At 41.5% G+C, this 22298-nt stretch overlaps 1 protein-coding gene across 4 annotated transcripts in view; it reads right to left on the bottom strand.

Moving 5' to 3' along the window:
* DAB1 (DAB adaptor protein 1) overlaps positions 1 to 22298 on the bottom strand; it is a 416327-nt gene that overhangs the window by 46106 nt on the left and 347923 nt on the right. For all 4 annotated transcript variants that reach the window (XM_059478670.1, XM_059478669.1, XM_059478671.1 and 1 more), the window contains 2 exons: positions 8753 to 8892; positions 6442 to 6540 (listed from right to left, as the gene is read on the bottom strand). In XM_059478670.1, coding sequence (XP_059334653.1) covers positions 6442 to 6540; positions 8753 to 8892 — 239 coding nt within the window. The remainder of the gene's footprint in view (positions 1 to 6441; positions 6541 to 8752; positions 8893 to 22298) is intronic.

Here is a 22298-nt window from a genome sequence, read left to right on the forward strand (position 1 = left end):
GATGCTGATATTTTGCTCAGCTCTCTGAAAAGGAGGTCAGAGAGAGACCCCTGGGAGTCAGGATTAGAAGGCCTGGTTTAGCCTCACTGAGCCTGAGCTGTTGGCTAAACATGCAAAGAAAGGGCTGAGAGACACATCAAGACTGGAGCAGAAGACAGAGCTGGCATCACCTGGTTCCACACAATAACCAAATTTATGTTTAAAAATGAAATAATTCTGGCAAAAAGCACAGCAGGGAGAAAAAAAAGATATCAAGGACAGAGAGCACACAGGAAATCCCAGATGAAAACTGCAGGAGGGGATCTAGGAAAACAGGTAAAACCCAGAGACAAGAGCCATGGGGATCAGCTGAGAGGCCTTGGTGTGGGATCAGCTGATGGGGAATGTTATGTAATTATCCCATCATAAAAAGGCTAAACAATATTAAAAGTAGTAACAATTTTAATTAAATAGTTTAGAAAATATATAAACAAGGGATAATTTGGTTTAAATAATAGTGCATAAGCAAAAACAACCGCGGGGTACGGAGGGCAGAGTTCAATGACTCTTGCCACTTCACGTACAAGTTTGTTAAGTAAAAGTCACTCTTTATATGCCATGTGTCAATGCCATCTCCTCCTATTTTCGGTTTGTCACTTTTCCGTCTCCGCCTTCATTACTACTTTTATTACGCATGTGCCACCACTCGGTCTGGTGGTCGCACAAGTCTTTGGGGGTCGTCACTGATGAAGGCCCTGTAGTCTTCTTCGTCGTCTTTTAATTCACCTTTGGGTTACACATGCGCACCAAGCCAGTACAATGTAAGCCAAGACTAACGTATCACTGCATATACATATCAAAGCAATAACTCTCTTATAATTAACATTTTCTTGGACCCAACCAGGTTCTTGGTCATTTTTAGCAACTGTATCTTCAGCTTCTTTCTTGTGGTCTTTGAGAACATCTGCTGGGAAAAGGGGGGGGGGGGGGGGTGGAGCCTCTCCTTTCCCTCTCTTCTTTGGCATTACAACTTTTAACTATAAACCGTTTTATTATTCTCAAATATTAATTACTGTATCAATATTGATTACTGTTTCAATTTCTATCAGCACGAATCATACCTATTTATCACAGGAAGATGCTCACAGAGGGCTGCACCTGAGATCAGCCACAGTGAGGAACTTTGGGAAGATTCAGAGAAAAGGAGGTCAGAGAGAGACCCCTGGGAGTCAGGATTAGAAGGCCTGGTTTAGCTTTACTGAGCCTGAGCTGTTGGCTAAACATGCAAGGAGAGAGAGGGCTGGAGAGACACATCAAGACTGGAGCAGAAGACAGAGCTGGCATCACTTGGTTCCACACAATAACCAAATTTATATTTGCAAATGAAATAACTCTGGTAAAAAGCACAGCAGGGAGAAAAAAAATAGATATCAAGGACAGAGCACACACAGGAAATCCCAGATGAAAACTGCAGGAGGGGATCTAGGAAAACAGGTAAAACCCAGAGACAAGAGCAATGGGGATCAGCTGAGAGGCCTTGGTGTGGGATCAGCTGCTGGGGAAGATGCTCACAGAGGGCTGCACCTGAGATCAGCCAGAGAGAGGAATTTTGCAAGTTTTGGAGCCATGAAAGGGACAAACCCCAATGTGGGAGCCCCAGGCAGGGACCACCAGCATCCTCCTGGCCAATCCCACCCTGTGGCAAACACAAAACTCAGTGAACTCCTCACCCCATCTCTCCTGCTCGCTGCGGAGCGAGGAGAGAGCAGGAGAAATTAATTCCTTCCTTTATTTCTATTTTTAAAGCCTCAGAGACGCTCAGTGAAAGAGACTGTGACAGTTTGACATTTCATCTGCTCCAGCACATGTGCTTCAAGGAATAACTGCAGATCCAGGATTGTACCTCAATTTCTGGCCAGGGATGCCAGAACCAACAGATTTCCAGCAAAGTCAAGAAGTACCTTTGGTACGTTTCAAACGAGGCCTCTTCTGCCAACAGTGAGAATTTTAATCCTGCTAAAATTCTCTTTCAGCCAAGTTTAGCTGTCCTGTTAGCAATCTATCAGCATAATTAACACCATCACTCACATTGCACAGGGAAGAGCAGCAAATCCAGGGGTTATCAGCAGACATCTGATAAAGCTTCAGAATATGCTGGGAAATGCTTAACTTGAGAAATCTGCACTGTAAGGTCAAGAGAGCTTAGAGGTCCAGGAAGATGGGCAAGATGCTGGCATCCAAAATATTGGCTGGAACATTTCAGAGCCATGACAAGATCTCAGTTAAACAGAACACTCTGAGGACAACAGGATTATAACCTCCCACCACGTGTATTATTTATTTGGATGTCATTAAGATTTAAAGCAGAAGCACCATCACCAGTTCTGTGGAGATAAATTAATTTTTTTTACAGAATGCTACAGGTAAGAAGGCACTGAGTAACACCACTTCAGGCAGGTAGACCCTCTAAGATAATAAAATAAAATCAAATTCTCAGCAAAGATAATGAAGGTTGGATAATGAAGGTTGATAGATAACAAGAATAGATAGTTAAAATGAAATAAATGTATTTATACACATGGTTTTCCTTCCTGGGTTTCACACTGTCAGCCTGAAGAAAATGGCTACAGATCAAATTCATGAAATATGAGTAACACACTGCAATACTTCTGTGCAATAAATACCAAAACCTCACCAGAGTATTCCTAGAAATGTTACAATCCCACAGACTGGGCCCAAGAGCTTTATTTCAATAAGGATAGGGGCCAGCATCTCTGAAAGAAAATAGGCAATGCAAACGAAACTCACTTTTGGGGTGCTACAAAATAGGTAAAAATTGGTGAGATGACTGTCATTTTCATCAACTGGGCTACAATCCATCTGTTTAGGGTGTTTCCCATAAATAAACAAGATACTGACACTGATTTACCCTGATTTTTGGCCAGTGGAGGAATCCAGATAAATAATTTAGCTATACAATACCTCATAAAGAGCTATATTTTACAGCATACTCTGGCAATCTGCAATCCATGCAATTACAAAAATTTACTTTAACAGAAAGAATTTGTTGCTTAGAGCCAAATAGTAATTTCTTGCTTTTATCTCATTTCTTTTTCACAGTTTAGGGGCTTGCCATTGAAGTTGGCAGCATTTTGCAATTAGAGACAACAAGAGTTTGAAAGCACACCTCACTGCATGGAGGTGGAAGGAAATCTTTTCCCAAGCATTTTCAGAGGATTTAATTATTAGTTTCAAATACATTTTTGGAAAGGAACCTGCAAGTAAACAGAGATTTATGGCCACATAAATAAACAATGAGACAATTACAGGCTCTTTACAGAGCCCAGATTAGTCACACAGGTCCAATGAAGCATCACTGAGCTATCACAGGGAGATGGCCTGATGTGTGTGATTAACAAAACAACATCCAGGAAAAGCTAAACAACACTGCTGGGCCTCCACAAAATCTGCACTTCCTTCCATATGCACAGCCATGGCTTTTGTTGCTTCCTTAGCAAATCACCAATCTCTACGTCCCACCCCAAAAGGGAGAATATTAAATAACACAATGCAATTGTATTTTTGCTGTCTGAAGATCATGCACTTGAAGATATAAAACAACTCCCATAAAATAAATTAAGCATATATTGCAGTATTGAGGTCTAGCCAAGACGGATGTGACAGAAGAAACGGTAAAAAAAATTATTTTCATGTAATATGCAGCAAGGAAATCTCTCAAGTTGGGTAGAGCAAGTCTTGTGTTCAGCAATAATTATGGTAGTGTTTTTTTACAGTAAAAACCAAAAGAAAATGTACATCCCTCAGGTAAGGCATATATTTAGCAATCATTATCTGGAGAAAGCAAATGGGATGGATGGATGGAAAATATCTGACAGCTGAAAAAAAAAGGTGCTTTTATAAGATTAATAGGGTCAAACCAGATGTGTAATGACAATTTTTGGCATACACACAACAGGGGAACATCCTGTTAGTCATATTAAATACAATTTTTTGCTATCATGTTCTAAACACACTGACAAGTACTTGGAAAGTGGAATGAAGGGACCTCTTTAGGGTAATCCCTGGCATGGAATGATGGAATGTAAGAAAGATTGTTATTATTTCTATTGCAGTGCTGTAGATGAACCATATTGGACTGCATCTACAGTGCAGACTCACAGCAAAATCCTTCTTGCATTTTTCTTGGTGAGATATATTCTTTCCAAATGATATTCCACCTTCAACTCAATCTCCTTCATGGATAAATTTACTCACAGGGCAGAATTCCTGATGGCTGGAATAATACCATTATTAAAATCAATACTTTTTGATGAATACTATGTCTGGAACATATTAAGGAGTGCTATAAAGTAGAGGAAGAAAAAACCCTGCTTATCATTTTCAGTAGTAACCCAACCAGAGCCCTTCATCTGTAACGAATTACGGAGCAATTCCCCTAAATCATCTGGATGAAGTCAGCTATGACACTGCCAGTTTTTAAAAAAAATTTGCTAGTTTTGAGCTACAAATTGATTTTTTATTATGATAAATTAAAATCCAATGGCAGCCTACAAGACACTCAACATGAAGAAGCCCACTTTTTTTTCCTGAATATTTTTATTCTTTTCTATCACATTGGGCTGAAGCTGGGGCAGACGTGACAGCAATAGACAGTGGTAGAAGTTAAGAAAGGACACTCTAGAAAGGAAAATAATCTTTCCAAAATACCTTTTTGGGAATTCCAAAATCATGGAAATACAACCAAGGGGAAAAGCATTGTGGGGGACAGGGAGGGTTGTTAAAGGAGGAGAAAGCAAATGCAAGATTATCCAGACTCTTCCCTGCTGCATAAAAGCCAACACCAAACTCCAAACTTCATAAACTCTTAAGTTTACTATGGAAATTGGAAGATCAGTGTGAGTGAAATATAATTTTTTTCCAGCTCTTTACAGCTTCTTCCCATCCAAAAACCTGGGCTGAGCAACCCCTAGTTTTGCCAGCTTTTGGGATTTTCCAGCAGGAACGGGAACGAGATGACAACTGCAGGCTGGCAAAGCAGAGACAGGCTGGATGAGAGAGACAAAGAATTAATGGGACAAGGGTGTGAAACTGTGGGACGAGGAGAGACCCAAGCTGGGAAAAAAGCCCAAGGGATGGTGGCTGTGAAGACCTGGCAGAGGATTTTGTGCACCTCTGCTCCAAACCCTTGGCATGGGAGGCACGACTCTCCTGCTTTGACAACAACGCGTAAAAACCGCTGTTGGAAAGCTCCCCACGCGGCTCTGTCACAGCCCTGCTGCAAGAAGGACAACTCAATAGTCCTGCCCATCACTCGGGCAGCTCGGGGGCAGACATCTGCAAGGTGGATTTAAGGGTTCCATTCTAAGCCTCAGTGGGTGAGTGACAGGTTTGCTATAAGGATGATATAGTTATGTCAGATTTAGAGTGTGGGATGTCAGAGCTATGAAATGAAGGAGACTGTTCCCACGTCCCCAGCTGGCTTTCTGCAGACAGGAGAGTGTGCAGGAGAGGCAGCTGGAATAAAGCACACCTTTGTTTCTAAAACAAGTCCTCTCTTCCCTCTTTATTCTAGGCAAAAAATTCCAGTGTTTGAGAAACATTCAGAGACAAGTGCAAAAGGAACAGACTTTCTCTTTCTTCTTTTTTATTTCCCCCATAAAAAAGCTTTAATCTCAGGAAAACAACTGTGGTTGGGGTGCAATTTGCACTGACAGCCCTAATTCTGACGTTTCCCATATTCTGTAACCCCAGCAATGCCCTCTGAAGCACAGCTTTTGCATGGATACTTTACACAACACATCCCAAATGAGCTTTTCATTACTAACTACTCGTATTATGTATCAGTGAGCTCAATGACATTGATTTTCTAATAATATAAATTAACTGGCAAAGATAATTTCATCTATCATCAGTAGGGTTTTATTTCTGGCACCGTGTTAAATAGTTAATCTTCCAAAAGATTAAATCAAGACCTTTTTAAAATTCAAGGCAGAGCTTAAACTGCTGTAAAAATCTTCTTAATTATGATTAAAACAGTTTGTGTGTTGTTGCTTTTTATCCAAGTAGTGTAATGTTTTGCTTAGGTTTCTTCTTTTAGAGCAATTTGAAAAAATCAAGCATGGTATTGCTGTGGCAGAAACTGTGTAAGGCATGAAAGTCTCTGCAACTTGTTCCACCAGATACTGCTGAGGAAGTTGCTGCTTCACAGAGACAACCTCAAATTTTCCAGTATCTTTTACCTCTCATTCTATACAAAATGTAATTTTTGTATCACTGACAATACAGAAGGTACACTCTGCAAGTGATGTAAGGGATGATAACCCTTTATCAAATTTCTGAGATGCTTTATGTGTGTTTACACCAGTGAGATTGCACTGCCCAGCAAGGAAATGCTTCTAAAGGAACCAGGGAAAGATTCAGCACACAATCAACTTAACTTACCCCTGTCTTTTCATCAAAGATTTTGATTCCCCCAAAGGAAACTGTTAAGAAGACTTTTTGTTTATGCTCTCCTTTCGATCGAGCCGCAGCAACAATTCCCTGTGCAAACAAAGAGCAGTTTTAGTCGGTTTCCTGACCCTCCCAGGTGCCACAGATTTACTTGTGGACAATTCACCCCTTTTCTAGGAAAACTTAAATGTTTTCCAGGAACAGCCCCCCCCTTACTTCTGGCTTTCTCCTTTTTTTCAAGGTACCACATCTCTTTATGCTACCCAGAGAGCATTTCAAATGTCCTCCCACTCCCAACCTCTGCACTAGCTAATCCTCCATGAAATTTGTTTTCATGGAAGCTGAAGGTCATTTCTAGCACACTTTTCCTAGCTATAAGCTCTTCTATTTATTTATTTTTTAAATAGCAAAAAAAAAAAAAAAAACCAGCAAGCAGCAGAGGACAGAAAATGTCAATGAATTTAGCTTACTTCACACTCATCTAGTACAAGCAAATTGAGATTTTTCTAGAAGAAAACTATTCTAAAAATCAAACTACACCTGTGCTGTGACAAACTACTATTGAGGGTAATTTTTTTTTTTTCAGGATCTCAGACCTTTACTTTGTAAGAGAACTTGCTGATACCATCTCATGCATTATTGTCCCACAGCAGAATGATAACAGTAACTTCTGTTTCCAGAAGCCTGCCCTGACCAGTAATACTGAACTGAGATCAAATATAAACAGTTGTACTCCTAAATGAAATGAAAATATTTAGACTTTATCTGGTTCTCTGCAATTCCAGTGTTTCAAGAACAATTAACTTAAGTTTTAAGATGTTCACTGCTGCCATTACAAGGATCTGATATTGAAAGACTTTATGGGTGGCCTCAAATTCATGTTAGGCTAGGACACTGGGTTTCCAAAACCCATGAATTAATGCTCTGCCCTCAAAAATTAATTTCTCACACTCCTTTCCTTTAAAGTTTTAGCCATTTCCCAGTACTGTTTAGATTAATCTTGGCACCTGCAAACAGGTATTAGGCACCTGGGAAATGTGGAAATATTAATCCGTGGAAGAGAGAGACAAAAAGGTTTGTGCAGCAGAACAGTGACAACTCTCCCCACAGTGCCAGGATGAGAAATGATGAGAAACACCCAGCACACATTTAAATCAGGCAGGAATACTGTGGCTGATGTCACACGCCAACAGAGCAACTTTTGGAGCGGATTAATTTCTGCCTGCCATAAAAGTGATTTGTAAATTATCTCCCAGATCTTGCTTTTAGGTTGTTGAACCACAAGTTGAGTGTCACCCCATGCTGCTTCCCTAATAAGTCACTCATTCCTCCTGGATGGACTGGAACCCTGTGGGCTGGTAGTGCACCAGACACCATTTAGTGATTTCTCCTCCTGAAAAACCAGCAATGGGAAATCCATCAGCTCTCTAGGCTGGGAGAGAACTAAAAGAGAAATAAAAGGGGAAAGGCAGCAGAGGGTTTGCTGCTAGACCTGGTTTGTAACCCTGCAATGCAGAGGGGAGATGGGAAGAGAACAGCCAACAGGGCACTCAGGAAAACACAACCTCTCCTTCCTTCTTTCCTTCCCAGTGACTCAAGCTCTTCCACAGGTCCCAGCGTGAGGGACAGAACGACTCCTACAGGAAATCTCATTCTCTGAGAGAGACTGGGCCATAGAGGGATATCTGTCAGCTCCAGAGAGCCCATCCTGGACACCACTGGTACTTCAGACTCTATCTACACTCCAACCCAAATCTGCCTTTGCCATGGCTTCATTTGATCCCCAAAACTCCAGGGACTCCTCTTTACATTCTCATGCCCCATCTTCTCAGTGCACTGCCTGATTTTGCAACACATCAGCCCTTCCATTGCTGGTGCAAGACATTCTCCTCCCAGGAGGACACCAGCTCCCCCCAAGTCTGGCTGCCTACACCCGTCACTCACAGGAGGTAACAGCCAGAGGCAGTGCTGTAGTTGATTAGAAATGTCATAGAAAATGCTCTGATATCCCATTTTCCTCCACAGTCATTTACTTCCCCTTTTGCATAATAAAATTATTCAATTTGCAGTGTGTTGTTTGTAATTTGTGGACAAATTGCAGTGGTGTCAATCACGGAGTAACTACAGAACTCAGAGATAATGTATTAAAATTAAACCAGGATAAGCAACACCAGGCAGGAGTTCATGCAAAATTGACTGATTTCAATACATAATTAACCAGACTAAGGCTCTGTGTCATGAAAGGAGAACGAGTGCAAGTTCAGGCTAAATTTGACTGTAACATTGAAAAGTTTCACTGCACCTTGAGCTTCATCATGGAGTCCTGGCATAACTTGTCCCCTCGGGCAGCAGAAACCTCATCGATCCCGATCAGCTTGGCCTTGTAGCGGACGCCGTCACCCTTGAACCTCTTTATCAAAGTGGCTTCGCTGCGATCCTGACCTGCAAACACAACATGCACATGAGGACACCCACAGCAGGGCAAGGAGGAACGAGTGAAGGAGCACAGCCAAGTGGCAAATCAGGTCTAACTCCAAACATTTCAGTGGAATTAGAAGGAAATGCTCATTCGATAAAACCTTCTGGCCTCGCTACCGCAAAGGAATTCGCAGTGGAACTGCTGCCATGCAAAATCTCCAGAACACAAATCAGGTTTTTACAGAACTAAGAGATAAACCTGAATCACAGCTCGTTGATCTGAAAGTCTCAAGCTGCACCAAGGGAAATACAGGTTGGATATTAGGAAAAAGTTTTTTACAGAAAGAGTGATAAAGTTCTGGAATGGCTGCCCAGGGAGGTGGTGCAGTCCCCATCCCTGGGTGTGTTTAACAAAGCCTGGATGTGGCACTGGGTGCCAGGGTTTAGTTGGGGTGTCAGGGCATGGGTTGGACTCAATGATCCTGAAGGTCTCTCTCCAACCTTGTGAATTCTGTAAAAAACTTGTGATCTGTATGAGTAGTTCTAATCCCAATACACAGGAGAATTCTGCATTTTGCAAACAAAACTCTAACAGAAACATGCTACTATTTCCTTACAAAATGACTTACAAAAAGCAATATTTACACTATTAACACTTGGAAGGTGGAAACCCAAATACCAAATTGTATTCTTTGTTTGTAGAATACTGATGCTTTAAAACTCCTGGTTCTATTCTTTTTGCACATAAACATACACAGAAATAACATAACTGGCAAAAGCTGCTCTCACAGGCTCACTCTAAGAAGCTTTAAAAAAGGCAAAAAATACGTTTCTTAATAAAGATGCTTGGGTTTTAGCTCTCTCTTGTTTCTGCTATTTTACTTTCATTACAGTAGTAGCAGTAGAGTAGTAGTATTTAAACTATTAAATTATTTTTCATTACAGTAGTAGTTGTAGTAGTAGTACTAGTACTAGTATTTAAACTATTAAGCTATTTTTATCTCAACCCACAAGTTCTCTCAGTTTTACCCTTCCAATTTTCTTCCCCCCATCTGGAGGGGAGTGAGTGCCTGCATGGTGCTTTGTTGTCAGCCGAGGTTAAACCACGACACCAAGGCACCTAAACTACCTGAACCACATGACCATGACACCACAACAACCCACAAAAAAGACATCTTTGTCAGGAAAACTTTCCCCCCCTTCCCTGAGTATCTGCAGAACAGTTTTTACTGTGTCTCAGCTGGAAGAAAAATGTTAGTTAGGGAATCAGTCTTCCTAAAATTGATTAAACATATATTTTGCAGCTGCCTGTGGAATTTTTTGCTAGGATCTCAAAAAAACCCAGGACTGAGCTGTAAATAACTGCAAGCAAACAAACAACAGCCAAAGCACAAAGAAGCAGGCAGAACAGTGAGATATTACACAATTTTCATTTTCTTGGACCCAACAGATTTCTCAAAAGAAACCTTCCCTAAACATGGACAGACATTGCTAAAATTTACACTATTGCCACCTAAGGCTCTGGTCAGATTCTTCCAGCTGATGTAAAAGAATGAACCAGAAATCAGAGTCTGCTATAAAGGGGAAACAGGTCAGGAACCAGTCTTAGTCTACACATGAGAATTCTGGCAAAAACTTTCTCCAGAGCTCATTCCTATTTAAATGTCAGATTAAAGCACTAAGAAAATAGTATCATTAATATAATAAATTTTATTAGTATATGAAGATTAATATGATCTGATACTGTACAGCTGTTTACTGATAAGAAATAGTACAGAAGCTTTGGGGAAAAATTCTATTTTGTTTTGCATTTCTATTAAAAGCACCTTCATTAGCAGTCAACACTTCAGCCAACTTTGCTAATTTACACACTTATCAAATTGATCAATCAGTTAGGTTCTAAACTGTGGAATTAAGCCTTTACAATACCATTATGAGCATATATGATCAGCAAAGAGCACTTCCAAATGAAGATATTCATTTGGTTCTCTTCCCCTCAGAGTCAAGCATTGGGAACTAATGATGGATTAAATGCATATTAAGAAAACAGAGCTATTTTAAGCATTTTGAGATCTTCAAGTATGTTTGAGCTCACAAATACTATTTCTTTCAATGAAAAACACCAGCTCAGAGCAATGTTTTAATGCCTCATTTGCAGCTTTTCAAAAATAAGGAGGCTCTGAAGTGCTGCTGTGATAGTTCAGCAGCCACCCAAGTGTTTCCCCTGATTTCTTCTCACCCCTCAAAATAACTGAGCAGGGCTGAAACTTCATGCTCTGACATTATCTTGTATTTAAAGGAAAAAAAAAAAGGCAAATGAGACACAAGTGATGAATCAGAAACTCTCAGCAGTGCTAACATCGTTCCCCAGGGAAACGCCAAGGCAGATGTTGGCACCATCAGCTAGAAACAATGAAAAACCATTTCCAACTTTCAGCCTCTGGAGCAGGGCAGGAGGCAAAACATCTGGAGACACAACAAAGTACAACAATAACAGTGGACTTTTCCATATGTCTTTTATACTTGCAAAGACATCCTGTTGATTTGCAATAAACACGATCCAATTCCAACAGCTTCCTTAGCTGAAATTTCCAACTTCACGCCTCCGTTAGAGCCAAAGGCAGCTGTGAGCTGACAGCAGGAGCATGTCAAGTGTTCAAGAGTCTTTTCTGGGTCCAAGTCGTGACTGTGACCCTGCATTCATCTGTTATTTTAACATTTATACTCGTTTCAGCCTCTGCTGTGTTTTACTGCATTATTAATCCCTGCCATTAACAGCCCACTCAAACACAACTTACGGCCATGTCTGCTTCAGCACGAGTCCCATGTCAATTATGACCCAGATTAGGCAGGATGAAGTGCTTTTGGGATAAATGACTGGGAAAAATCATCAGCCTGAAAATGATGTAGATATTTGAAACCACGGTGGAAGCTGCAAATTGCTGGAGACCACAAATTCATCCGTGAAAGCCCAGAGCATATGTCCCGTGCGGAGCACGCAGAGTGCACACGCACACTGCCCTATATTGTGGGCCAGCCATCTGCAAGCCACCACTCCTCAGCACACACCCACATCTCCTCTGGTCTGTATTCACCCACATTCCCAAATTTTGGAGGTGAAAACTCCGTACCTGCCTGGGAAATTACCACGTGATGCTGTCAGTGCAGCTGATTTTACAGCACCCATGAGGTGTGTGAGATTTATTGGGAGGGTGATATTTCATTGGAACCCTGGACACTTTGGAAAGTAGATAGTCCAGACTGTCATAAACATCTCATCATTGAAACAAAAAAGGGTGGGGTTTTTAATGACAGCTCTTGAACGAGGTTCTTTCAGTATTTGAAACTGCATAAATAAGAGCTGCCTGAATTACGAGGCTGTAATTCTTCCCAGGCTTCAGAGGAGGGGGAGTGAGAACATCAAACCACTAAACCAGAGGCTGTGCCCATGCCAGGAGCACACCCAGGGAAGTGAATCTTTCCTTCCATGTAACAAGCAGAGTCAAGCTTTGCTCCTTTGCAGCTTCTGCTTTTATCAGGGGAGCTCTGCCATCAAGCCTGCCTCTCCAGCCATCCCTGCCACCACACTGGATGGGTCCCAGCCTCTGGAAGGAAAATTATTCTGGATACAGGGATGCACTTACTGCCAGGGCTGAGTTTTATTTCAATACTGTGAAGCCACATCTTGGGGTTAGGTACCATCTCCATGGTTCAAAGAGGGACAGTCATCTGTGAAGGTTTTATGGAACACTGAGGCTTGAGATCAGAAATCATTACTAGGCCATGATCTGCAGCATAATTAGAAGCCCCTGTTTAATGACAACCACTCCTGTCTCCACAACGCATTTCCTGAAATCTTGCTTTAGCAATTCTTCACTAGAGAGCAGTACCCATGCCAAATCACTCTGGGTAAGCAGCTGATGTCCATTGTAGCTGTTCACCTGCCCCCTGCACAGGGAGGAATCTCCTCAGAGTTCTTCTTCAGAAGAACTTACACCATTATCCTTTACATCATTCTAAAATGATCCTAAATTAAATGTCTGTATCAAAACTATTTGAGACCAATGGGTGCTTTCCAACGGTTTGTCCTAAAATGCTTTCATAGTCTGTTTTTCATAAGCAGAAGAATTTACATAAGAAATAACCTGGGTATTTCTTCCCAACTCAACACAAGCAATTCACAATCCAAAATGGAACAAGATTATCAAAATTAAAATAAATTTCATTCTCATGCCAAAAAATTAGAAAAAAAAAAGCAGAGGCTAAAAACCCACTAAGAAGTCACACAAATTCAGTTTAAAAAGGCGATCACTTTTAATTAGAAAAGGTGCTGATCTCGATCCAGGGAAAGTTTTGTTTGCAGTGTATAGATTTATAATCCTCAGAGGCCCTTAAAATGTAAATGTAAGAGTAATTATTTCATTTTTATCTACTTTTGTGAATGTCACCACACACCCTGGAGCCATACATGCTCCAGCTGGACCCCCTGCATCTTTGTGAGAAGGGAAACATGACCTTTGCTGCAGAGCTGTGACATTGCACTTGGACCTTCCCACTCTTTTAAGAGAACAATAAATGCCCAGAGCTGGGTGATGCAATGTGCTCCCAAGCTCCCATATGAAGTGGAGAGAGGCTGAGCAGCATCATCAGCATTAAGGTACTTTATCCATCTCACTAAAGCTACTGTAGAAGTCCATAAACAAGGTTTGGAACGCAATCAATCATTTTTATTCAAGGCACTATACCTTAATTAAACTGGGCTTCCCTCAAGCAAGCTGGAGACAGCCCCAAACCCCAAGTGCTCAACCCCTGTGCCTCAAGCCCAGTCAGTCCCAAGGGGTGGCTGGCAGGCAGTCCAAGAGGGAGAGGAGCTACTGTGGAAGATGCAGGATGGAGCAGCCCGAGCTGAATTCCAGAGGCGCTCCCTGTGCCCAGCAGCAGGCACTGGTGCTCCCTGGGAAGCTGCACTTTTGCCACCAAGAGGGACAGATGTGTCTGTGTCAGTTCTGTGACTCTGACGCTGCTCTGAAGCCTGCAGCTCACCCCAGGATTGCTTCCCAGGCACTGTGTATTTTTGTGAGTGCTCCCTCATTTATCCTCACTCGTGGTACAAGCCAAGGATTACACCTGATTTCAGCTCTCAGCCCCACACAACACCAAGCTAACACTGTATTAATATGCTAAAGTTTAGAGCAAATGTTGTTCATCCTCCCAGGGGATCTGTAAGTGAGTGCATTTCACAAATAGAAAAATAAAATAAAGCAAAGCCCCTCTGCAGTGAGAGCACTGTTGCTCTTTCTGTCCTGCCACAACACTCAGCATTCCTCGCAGCACCCGCTAATCTAAACCAATAACCCTGGAAATGGCTATATCCTTTATTTAAATGTGTGAAGCCCTCAGGGCATCATCTGAATTTCTTGATTTTACGACTGTAAAATATATAGTGATATTATCACCAAAGTCAATAACATGCTCCTGGCAATCAATTCGCTGAAGAACGACACAGAGCTGTCTTTTCTTTTCTACTTCTTTTCTAACTAATAAACTGTCAAACTTGTAGCCATTGAAATTATGCACACATTCAAATGATAAACCTGAAATAACACCTCCTCCTGTATCACAAGGCTGAAAAACAATCCCATACACACTTATAAACAGCTTACATCTTCCTGGGGCAATTAGCATTTTTATGGGTTTTTATGGCATCAACGCAGCAGAAAATACAAAACACTGTGGTGCAGAATGACCTCTAAGATGCCACACAGACTGAAGAATCCTAAATAAATTGCTAAGTGAAAGGTATTTCCCATTAGCTGTGCATATATATGCACCTAAACACATATATATACATGCATAATCTTATCTATTTGCACATATACACACACATGATGCACAGGTTCATTGGGTGTCAATTATCCCAAGAAAACTCACAGCAATTTTAATCAACTACAGATTTCACTAGAAAAAAGCCCCTAAGCACATAAGCAGGTGTAAAAGAGAAAATACTCACATGCAATTAAATGTGCCTTTCAGTACAGCAGGAACTAAAAGGAATCATGAAGATAACTCTGATTACTCTCCTTGACAGCACATTTTCCTCAGTGCCTTCACAGAACTTCAGGACCAACACAGAGGGCTCAAAATGATCCATCACACAAAGGGATGGATCATGATATCACAAACCCAGCAATTCTTTCTTCATAACCATAACAAAGTTCAGTGCAGAATGTTGATGTGGGGTTAAAGCTGAGAACCTCCAACAAGTTCTCAGATTCTCCTGGCATCTGTTAATCTAATTCTTGCAGTTTTCTCCTAGAACTGGGAAACTTAGCGTTGCTGGGTCATTCCTCACTGTCTTTAGGAGCACGACTGCCCAACCCTCTTGTGGGCATCCACAGATCTGCCACAGAAAAATAAAATCCTTTTTCTCTTTGAACGTAACATTTTAGAAAAGAAACTACACTGCACCTAGCAGTCTGTGTGCTCAAAATTTAACCTTCTCATGTCAGCACTAGCATTCTCTTCCTCTACCAACATTTCTCAAATGAGCTTCTTGCAATTAGCCATTTTAAACTCTTTTTTTTTCTTTAAAAAGGACAGATACTTGAGAGTTTAATTTCAAGATCCATACTTCATCTCAAGTGACCAGAGCACAGTCCCAGCACGATTTGCTCATGACATCAAGCACTGCTGTCTTAATTTAAATTAAGACATACTTTGGATTTCACACTTTATCTCAGTGATTAAGGCTAATCCCTAGCAGCTGAAAAAACTTAGTGATGGAGTGAAATACAACCTGTTTATGGGGACATCACCCAAAAAAGCATGTTAAATTTTTGTGAGGAATAAGCACTTCTTTCTATGTAAGTGGCTGTACAAAAGCTCGGTCACAGTATATGAGCACAACCTGAGTGCAAACTTCTCCTTTCATCAGTTGACAGGAAATCTCCTAAAAAAGTCTGCAAGGTGTTGTTCTGGGGTGCTTTTAATGCCCTGTTTTGACAGCAACACAATTTGTCCTGAACAAAAAGATTGAGCATACTTCCACAGAAAATGATAAACCACGTAAAGAGGGGACAGAGAATCCACTCCGAAGGCTCAATGAACTTCTATTATGGTTTAATTTAAAAACATTACCTCCAATTTTAAGCACAGATAAAGGCTCTCCAGGAAAACTCAATCATCATTCAGGCTATCATCTCAGCAGTGGTCCCCAATCGTTCAGAGCTGCCGTTCACAAAACCTCAAACTGAGAGATTTTATGGCTTCTGGCATTATTAGCCTGAGAATTACTGTACTTGAAGGCACCTACACAGCCCCACTCCTAGAAACAAGTCTCCTCTGCAAGGAAATAAGATGTTCCCATATTATTTGCTGTCCTTGATCAGCTTTATAAGCAGATGTTGTTCATCAAGTGACAGTGACTGCACTTGTCAAGTTTTTATTGTAACACTTAATCCAAGATGAACATGATGCACATTCTGCCATCTCCAAAGCAAAATGGTTCCATGGGCTGGACTAAATTATCTATTTATACTACAATGAAGTCCATGTGAGTATGTCAAGGGAAGGGTTCTGCTATTTACAGAGGAGGCCTCAGTATAAAATAATGTTTCATTAAAACTTGGGACAGACCTCAGTGATGGAGAGTCTGGGCCGAGCACCCGGGAGAAGGCAGTGATTGAGCACCCAGCTCCACGGGCAGATGACAAAGCACTCATTTTCCTTTTAGCCAGAAGGCTCACTGATCAATTTTATTTTCTTAGATGGTTTTTGAGATGACAGAATATGGGCACATCTTCAGACACAGAAATGACCAAAAGCTGAATGTAATTAAACTTCCTTTCAGTCTCTGTACCATGCAAGTCTTCATAAATCTTTGAAAGTCATTTTGTAAAGGAGCCTTTTGCAGACTGTGTGTAGAAGCAGCTGAAATTCCAAATTCTACATTGATTTAAAGTGAAACGAGACCCTGCAATAAAACTTCATTTTAGGATACTAACCTTGTTCAGCAAGCCCCAGGGAATGACCAAAAGTGAAACCAGGGAAACTCGGCTGTCCATTTTCTGCTGTTAGAGAATTAAAATTATGTTTTATGGACAACCAGAGGGGAAGGGCAAAGACAGGTATTTGTGGACTCTCCTCTTAGGAGACAGAAGATAGTTTGGGAATCTTTGCTCACCCAATGATTTAAAGCTTGGGTAAATGTTTAAATCAAACAGACATCAAAATGTCAGGTGCATAAAGCCCTTGGGAAAACAGGGTCATCAGATGTTTATCCACTTGCCTGGGAGTCAGTAGTTGTTTCTGAGCTAAAACCAGCTAAGAAAAGGTAACTGATGCTACAGAGATCCTTAATTTGCATTAATATGTGCACTGCATTTGGATGGGGCATTGCAAAAGCCCAAGCACTCTGTAAGCCAAAGGACCTGTTACAGCTGTGCTCACATGAACGAGCAAAACAGTCCCAATGGGGCACTCAGCTGATACCATCTGCTGCCAAAATCTCTGTACACGACTTCCAAAGCAGCAAGGAGAGCCCAGTCCACAGGGGCTGCTAAATAACCCAGAACGTGTCATTTCCCAACCTAATCTGAACTTGTTGGGGCAGAGCAAAGTCAGATAGAATTGCTTTTCCTTCCAAGCTCCACCACAGCACTGAGAAGCACCTTAAAGCAGATGAAAAATCAGCCAACATAAGGAATACTGATCATTTACAGATAAGCATCTAATTAATTATTTTGGAATGTGAACTTGCAACAAGATCCGCAGAGTTGCTGGATCTCCCTGACTCCTCTTTAATCCTGCAAGAACTGTAAGAGCTCAGAACTCATGAAAAAAAATAATCAAGATGTTTTTATGTGTCTCCTTATATCTGGGTTTAACTATACAGTTTTCAAGAACAATTTTAATGAGACTTTTACTAATCCAGGACACAGACATGCACATGCTTACATGTGGCACCCAAAAGTCCTATGAGACACACAAATTCACAATTTACACTTCAAAGCCTACAAAATATATTCTGTTGATGAGCCTACTAAAAAGTTTAGGTTTTTTAACGTATAAAGAAAGAGAAAGAATGGAGACTCAGTTCACTTCATACAAATAGCAGTTTCCTGTGCTGCCCTATAATAAATGTTAATTCCCCAGGACTATAAAAAGAACAAGTTAAGAAAAAGTTATGCTCTGCTGATTAACATTCCCAAATTTCTCACACGTTCAATAAGAGAAAAAAATCTTTCCATTCAAGATAACTAATTACAGCCACTAAAGTCCCCAAAGACAAGAGCAATAGCCTGTAACACCTAAAGCAGGAGGACAAAGCCATTCATTGATTCACACTTCAGCCTCTCCTGTCACAGCACTGTGGTCCCCCCGCACCAGGGCTGAGTGCAGGCACAGAAATGGGGATTTGCACCACACTGGGTGGTGCCAGGCCCCCCTCTCCCCTCCCAGCCATCCCCTGTGTCAATGCAGAACTTCATCCTGACGAAGGCAGCTGTCAGTGCTCTGCAGAACGTGCATCACACCAGGCTGGGAACATCTGCAAAATGCACACTCTGGGGGCTGGGCTTGTGCTCCTCCACTGATTTCCTTTGATGCCTCAATTTTTGGCTTTTATATTTTTCAGATTCTGTGCTGCTTCAGTGTGTAATTCTGAGATTCACATTAGGGGATGGTGAGATCTGTGCATAGAGTAGGGAGACAGAACATTTCCTTCTCCAGCTGGGGACCAAATGATCCAAACGTCAAGTCCAAGAGCACAAACAACGTGGGCTGAAGAGAGAAAAACAAGGATGGGACTTTGTAGGCTAAAGCCGGAATTAGACAATGAACTCCAATATGCAAACAGACCAAAATTTACAAAAGTGAGAGATCTCATGATTAGTTGTGCATTTTGTGACCATTTTGGTTCATCTTGGGTGCAGCCCTGGCTGGGCTCTTGTGCTGCCCAAGGTGGGTCCATTGAGGCCTCCTAGAGAAATCCCAACTTTATTCTTTAACTCTGTCCAGCCTCTGCTCTAGGGCAGCCTTCACAAAGCATCACCTTCCCAGCAAAAATAGTCTCGCCCAAATCACAGAACTTGTTCTTCAGGAAGAGAAGGTGAAGGTCACTCTTGAAGCATTAAAGCTCCCCAGCCCCACCTCCCACATCACTTAAACCCCAGAACCACTTCAGACCCCACTGAGCAAAGACTCCAGCAGAAAACGTCAGTGAAACTGCAGAACAATCCTCATCCTTCTTCCAGGGGAATTAGTGGCCCTGGGAATTACATCTGGATTATTAGTATTTCTGGTAATATTGGTGTAAAACACAACTCCGGAATGTGCAGAACTGTAAGTTCCTGCCTTACAAAGCTGGCTCCAAGGGCATGGCACTAAAGGCAACACATGGCCTCAAAAGTGAACAATACACCCACCCTACAACACCTATTCTCATGCAGAAAAAGGAAAAGAATGAAAATGTCATGCTAAAAAGAAAACCCCAAGGTAAACAGGTGTCTAGAAATGATCTTAAGATCACATTAACTCAATAAGAAAAGCAGCTGCTATTTATTTTCTGTAGTCAAATGGAAATACCAGTATTCACCACATGGCATTCAACGAGAAAAAAACAAACCACTCTTTCCCTGCTGAAATTGTTCACATTTTGTTATCCAATGTTTCAGGAAGAAAATTATTTTCATTTTGGCTTCCTACTGCCTCTGCAACATCAGAGAATGTCTCTCCCTGCTGGAAAAACAATAGGAGGCAAAGAGGAAAGCAGCTTTTTTCCTGAGACTTTGGGCTAAAAAACGCCATCAATTTCAAAATTACAACAGTGGCAAAGTGCTTCTTTCAATCTGGTCCTTTCATTTTTGCCTCCTGCTGCCGTTCCTATTGTCAAAGTGGCAGCAGGAGGCAGGAATGAAAAGACTACTGCTGGCAGTCACCCTTGGGCAAACTGCTGACAAGGAGTAAAACACCCCTGTGCCAGGCAGGATTCCAGAGGTAAGGAATTGGGGTTTGCACATCTCTGGTGTGCGCAGAGCCACGGAGGATCAGCACATCAGGACAGCTCCTCTGCTCCTGGAACTGAGCAGGCACCAAGGAGCCAAAGTGTTTGGGATGGAGCTCAGGAGACTGAGAGTGAATTGTGGGGAAAGTAAGGAAATACAATAAAAACAAACCAGCAAGCTCCACCAGCCAACTCTATGTCAAGTAAGAGAAAAGGAAACGTTCCCCAACTGGGAAAACTTGGAGACTTCTTCAGCTATTGAGTAGATGGTTTGAATTGTAATGGCACAAGGACGCAAGTGACCATGTCTGAATCCAAAAAGCCTACTGGTATGTGAGAAGAAGCAGGACAAAATAACGAAGTTGAGTGCTGAAATTTTTACAAATTTTAACACATTTGCTGAGCCACCTGCAGAGCAGTCCAGTGTTCCAGAGCTGGTCACTTGGAGAGCAACCAGAAAGAAATCACTGCCAACCCTCCTCCAAACACTGCAAGCCAGAGAGAAGATCCTAAAGCAGCGACTGTGACCAACCCAAGTAATCACCTCTGTCTCTTGCCCTTGGGTGAGGCTTCCAAAGAATCCCAATTCAGCTGCAAATCAGTGTCCTGCAGACAGGACTCTCTTTTAAAAGGATGCCTTCACTCCCTGAAAGGAGCAGCTCCATCCCCAGCTGAGCAGCACCCGAGGGGTCTCTGCTTGCAGGGTCTGGCAGCTGGGCACTGCAAGGATGACTGAACTGCATCCTTTTTGGAAGAAATATGGGTGCTAAAGGGACACTTTAACCTAATTCCAGGAAGTTCTAAGCAGCTGGAGCAAATCAAGATAGAGGACAGGAGCTGTGCCTCAGCCTGGCCCTGCTTCAGGCTTGGAAGAGAACAGATCTGCCAATATTATACACGTGGTTCTACTACCTTTGAGCTAACAAGGGTTCATTACAAAGGAGCAAAACATTCCCCTGAAGACCTTGAGGAAAAAAGACTGAACAAAGTCCACTTCATCTGCAGACATTCTTTGAAAACAGAGAAAACAACCAGGAAACAAATAAAGGGGCTACTAAAATGGAATATGTTATTATTTTTCATTGCATGGATTTTATAAAAGGAGGGTTAGCTTTTCTGAAACTGAGCCATGAAAAAGGTACTTTTCCCCCACTAAAAATAAAAAGCATGATACTTTACAAATAAAATCACTATTATTACTTGTGCTAGAACTGAACAACAAAAACTTATGAAGCCTGAAAACTCTATTCTGTGCAATAAGCACCTAAAATGTTTCATCACCTGTGTTTGTTAAAATAATAAAAGAAGATTATTTTTTTACAAGAATCCATATAAACCTAAACTGAGAAGACTGTTTTCCCAAGGTCAGAGTTCTCTGTTAACTTAACCTACAGAAAATCCTTGTCATATTAACTGAAAGGACACACAGATAAAATCAGTCTACTGAAATCAACACTTGGCATAAGGAGCAGCTGCAGGGAGAAAAGTAGATTCTATTTACACCATCAAAATATTACCAGATTTTAAAAACATTATTAATATTCCTCTTGCAGTTGTGCTTATCTTCTGAAAAGACCTGTCTATTTGGTGTAATACTCTCATTATTTGGTTGCTGATACCATCAAGATCTGCTATTTCTACCTCTGACAGATTTTTTGAGACCACGCTGAAAACACTGATCAAATGATGCAGGAATCCTTCTCAGGACTGCACCCCAAGGCCTCCTCAGTAACTTGCTTATAACTTACTCATTTACAAACAAAATTGACTGTGTCTAATCTCCGTGCAAAAAACCCAACAATCTAATAATTTAATGTCTGTATGCAGCTTAGAATATTATAAGATCGGGCACTGCTGTGCCAGGTTAGTCTGCTATTAGCTGGGGGATTCTCAAGCATCTGTCATGCAAAGTAGGTCAATTTCCAGCCATATAATTCTGATTATGTCAAAATATTTATTCATGAGTTTTCTAATTCGACGTACTTCAAATAAGTCATATTTATGTGCAGGAAAAAAAAACAACCCACATCTAAATTATGGTTGTTAACAACTGGGTTATCACAGCTTCAAACATTCTGCTAATCCAGAGACGTGGAGAATGTTTTTTCCTTGCAATGTACTATGTAGTAACAGAATTGTTTTCATTTCCTATTTGCTGTTATTTTTAGTCTGGCTTCTCAAGGAAACAAGAGGAACACAGCCAGACACTCCCTGGGTGTTATGTGGGAATGTGCAGAGCAATGGAAACCCCCATCCTCCTCCCTTCTCGTGCCTGGATTAACACGTGAAGCTTCGGGCCAATTTCAGTCATGTCCCATCTGTATTATGATTTTAGCACTTCACCAGGCAGGGGGAAATAGATGGTGCAATGGAAGAGAACCATGCAATGGATGGATGTGCTGAGGAGAGGCCTCACTCGAGCCTTGTC

The sequence above is a fragment of the Ammospiza nelsoni genome, chromosome 9 (assembly GCF_027579445.1).
Source record: "Ammospiza nelsoni isolate bAmmNel1 chromosome 9, bAmmNel1.pri, whole genome shotgun sequence".
NCBI classification, from domain to species: Eukaryota; Metazoa; Chordata; class Aves; order Passeriformes; family Passerellidae; genus Ammospiza; species Ammospiza nelsoni.